Raw genomic sequence first — 3,507 nt, 5'->3', positions numbered from 1 at the left:
AAACGCTCCCAGATCACCCTAACTCAATAAGAATACACGCTCAAGTACATAATCATCATACGAACCTATTGAAACCTTCAAATCCCGATTCCGAGGTCGTTTACTAAAAATGTTGGCTCAAGTCAAACTTGGCCACCTTAGGCCACTATTAAGAAGTTAAGTGTTCCGAATTCAACTCGAATCCTTCCAAAACACAACCAATCATCCCCGTAAGTCATAAAATAGTAAACATACAAGAAGTCTTAAATAGATGAACGGGGATCTAGAAGCAACACGATCAGTCAGGTCATTACATTTTCCACTTCTTAAATAAACGTTTATCCTCGAACGGGTCTAGAATCATACCTGGAGTATTGAATAAGTATGTATATCTGCTCTACATGTCCTCCTCGGTCTCCAAAGTCGCCTCCTCCACTGGTTGACCCCTCAACTGGACCTTTACTACAGAAACTTCTAAGACCTCAATAGGCGGACCTGCCTATCCACAATAGCAACTGGCTCCTCCTCATAACCCAAGCTCTCATCTAGTTGAATTGTACTGTAATCTAACACATGTGACCTGTCAGCATGGTACCTCCGAAGCATAGACACATGGAAAAATGGATGAACCACTGATAGACTGGGAGGAAAATCAAGCTTGTAAGCAACCTCTCCAACTTGCTCCAATACCTCAAATGGATCAATGAACCTCGAACTCAGCTTGCCCTTCTTTCCGAACCTCATGATACCTTTCATCGGCAAGACATTCAAGAGAACTTTCTCGCCAACCATAAATGATAAATTATGCGCTTTCTAATCCGCGTAACTCTTATGTCTAGACTGATATGTACGAAGTCGCTCCTGAATCAAATTTACCTTATCCAAGGCATCCTTTACCAAATCAGTACTGTATAGCCTAGCCTCGTCGGGCTCAAACCAACCTATGGGGGAATGACACCGCCGACCATCCAAGGCCTCAAATGGAGCCATCTCGATGCTGGAATGGTAATTGTTATTATAAGCAAACTCGGTCAAATGTAAGAATCGATCCCACTACCCTCTGAAGTCAATCACACATGCTCTAAACATATCCTCCATAATTTGAGTTGTTCGCTCTGACTGCCAGTCGGTCTGCGGATGAAAGGTCGTGCTGAGCTCTACCCGAGTACCCAACTCACTCTGTACTGCTCTCTTGAAATGTGAAGTGAATTGATGGCCTTTATATGAAATGATGGAAATAGGCACACCATAAAACTGAATAACCTCCTAAATAAAAATATGGGTCAACCTCTCTAAAGAGTACATAGTCACTACCAGAATAAAGTGTTCCGACTTGGTCAGTCTGTCAACAATAACCCAAACAAAATCAAATTAATGTCTGCGGCAACCCAACTATGAAGTCTATAGTGATGTGCTCTCACTTCCACTCCGGTATTACCATCTGCTGAAGTAGGCCACCTAGCATCTAGTGCTCATACTTAACCTGCTTGCAATTTAGACATCTCGCTACATACTCCACTATGTCCTTCTTCATTCGCCGCCACCAGTAATGCTGCCTTAGGTCATGATACATCTTTGTAGTACCTGGATGTATATAGTACCATGAACTTTGTGCGTCCTCTAGAATCGTCTCCCTCAGGCCATCAACATTAGGAACACATCCTGAAGCTGCAGAACACCATCATCACCGATAGTAACCTCTTTGGCACCACCTTGTAGCAATATCTCTCTAAGGACCAGCAAGTGCAGATCATCGTACTGACGAGCCTTGATCCGCTCAATTAAAGTAGACTGGGCCTCAACACATGCAAGAACTTGACTTGGCTCTGAAATATCCAACCTCACAAGTTGTTAGCTAAGGAATGAATATTCAAAGCCATTGGCCTCTCCTCTGCTGAAATGAATGTCAAACTGCCCATATTCTTGGCCTTTCTAGTCAAAGCATTTGCAACCACATTTTCCTTGCCCGGATAATAGAGGATAGTAATATTATAATCCTTCAGTAAATCAAGCCACCTCGCTGCCTCAAATTAAGGTCCCTCTACTTGAACAAATCCTGCAAACTACGGTGATCGGTATAGACCTCACACAATACCGCATAATGATAATACCTCCAGATCTTGAGAGCGTGAACTATCATGGCCAACTCCAAAGCATGCACATGATAATTCTTCTTGTGGGGCTTCAGCTGATGTGAAGCATATGCAATAAATTGCCCCTCCTACATCAACACACAACCCAAGCCGACGCGTGAAATATCGCAATACACAATATACATCCCTAAAATAGAGGGTAACACTAACACCGATGTTGTAGTCAATGCGATCTTGAGCTTCTAGAAGCTTGCCTCATAATCATCGGACCATCTTAACAGAGCACTCTATTGGGTCAATCTAGTCAAATGAGCTACAATGGACAAGAAACCCTCCAAAAACTGACGATAATAACCTGTTAGCGCCAAGAAACTCCTAATCTCGGTCTTTGTGGTAGGACAAGGCTATCTCTGAAATACCTCGATCTTCTTGGGATCTACCTTAATAACCTCACCTGATACAACATGCTCGAAGAACGCCACAGAATCTACCCAGAACTTGCATTGGGAGAACTTAGCATATAGCTTTTGTTCTCATAGGATCTGAAGCACAATCCTCAAATGCTGCTCATGCTCTTCCATACTACATGAGTAGATGAATATGTCATCAATGAACACAATGCAAAATTAGTCAAGATATGACCTGAACACCCGATACATCAAATCAATAAATGTCGTCTGGGCGTTAGTCAAGCCAAAGGACATCACTAGAAACTCATAGTGCCCATATCTAGTTCGAAAAGCCGTTTTTGGAACATTTGGAGCACGAATCCTCAGCTGATGATATTCAGATCTCAAATCAATCTTAGAGAACACCTTAACACCCTGTAACTGATCAAATATGTCACTTATTCATGGCAATGGGTACTTATTCTTGATAGTGGCTTTGTTCAGCTGGCGGTAATCAATGCACATCTGTATACTCCCATCCTTCTTCTTCATAAATGATACCGGTGCACCCCAAGGCGACACACTCGGCCTGATGAACCCCTTCTCAAGAAACTTCTCAAGTTATTCCTTCAACTCCTTCGGCACCATGTGGTACGGTGGAATAGAGATAGGATAGGTGCCTAGAGCCAAATCAATACTTAAATCGATATCACGATCCGATGGTGTTCTTGGTAGATCAAAAGGTAATATATCAGAGAACTCCCGCACCACGGGAACTAAATCAATCGTGGGAGCCTACACAGTAGTATCCCAAACATAAGCCAAATAGGCCAAACAACCCTTCTTGACCATATGTCGAGCCTTCAAGAAAGAGATAACTCGACTAGAAGTACTGATGGATGAGCCCCTCCACTTTAATCTAGGAAACTCTGGCATCGCCAAGGTAACGGTCTTGGCATGGAAATCAAGAACGACATGGTATGGAGACAACCAATCCATGCCCAGGATGACCTCAAAGTCGTTCATATCAAGCAACAAAAGATCCG

At 42.9% G+C, this 3,507-nt stretch overlaps 1 protein-coding gene across 1 annotated transcript; it reads right to left on the bottom strand.

Moving 5' to 3' along the window:
- Positions 1-453: 453 nt before the first annotated feature.
- On the bottom strand, positions 454-771 carry LOC142168105 (uncharacterized). The gene has a single exon (XM_075228765.1). The coding sequence runs from the start codon at positions 769-771 to the stop codon at positions 454-456; it is 318 nt and encodes a 105-aa protein (XP_075084866.1).
- Between the last annotated feature and the right edge of the window lie 2,736 nt (positions 772-3,507).

The sequence above is a fragment of the Nicotiana tabacum genome, chromosome 13, assembly GCF_000715075.1.
Source record: "Nicotiana tabacum cultivar K326 chromosome 13, ASM71507v2, whole genome shotgun sequence".
In the NCBI taxonomy this organism is placed as follows: Eukaryota; Viridiplantae; Streptophyta; class Magnoliopsida; order Solanales; family Solanaceae; genus Nicotiana; species Nicotiana tabacum.
The sequence above is the reverse complement of the archived record's forward strand: the minus strand, read 5'-3'. Positions and strand labels throughout refer to the sequence as shown.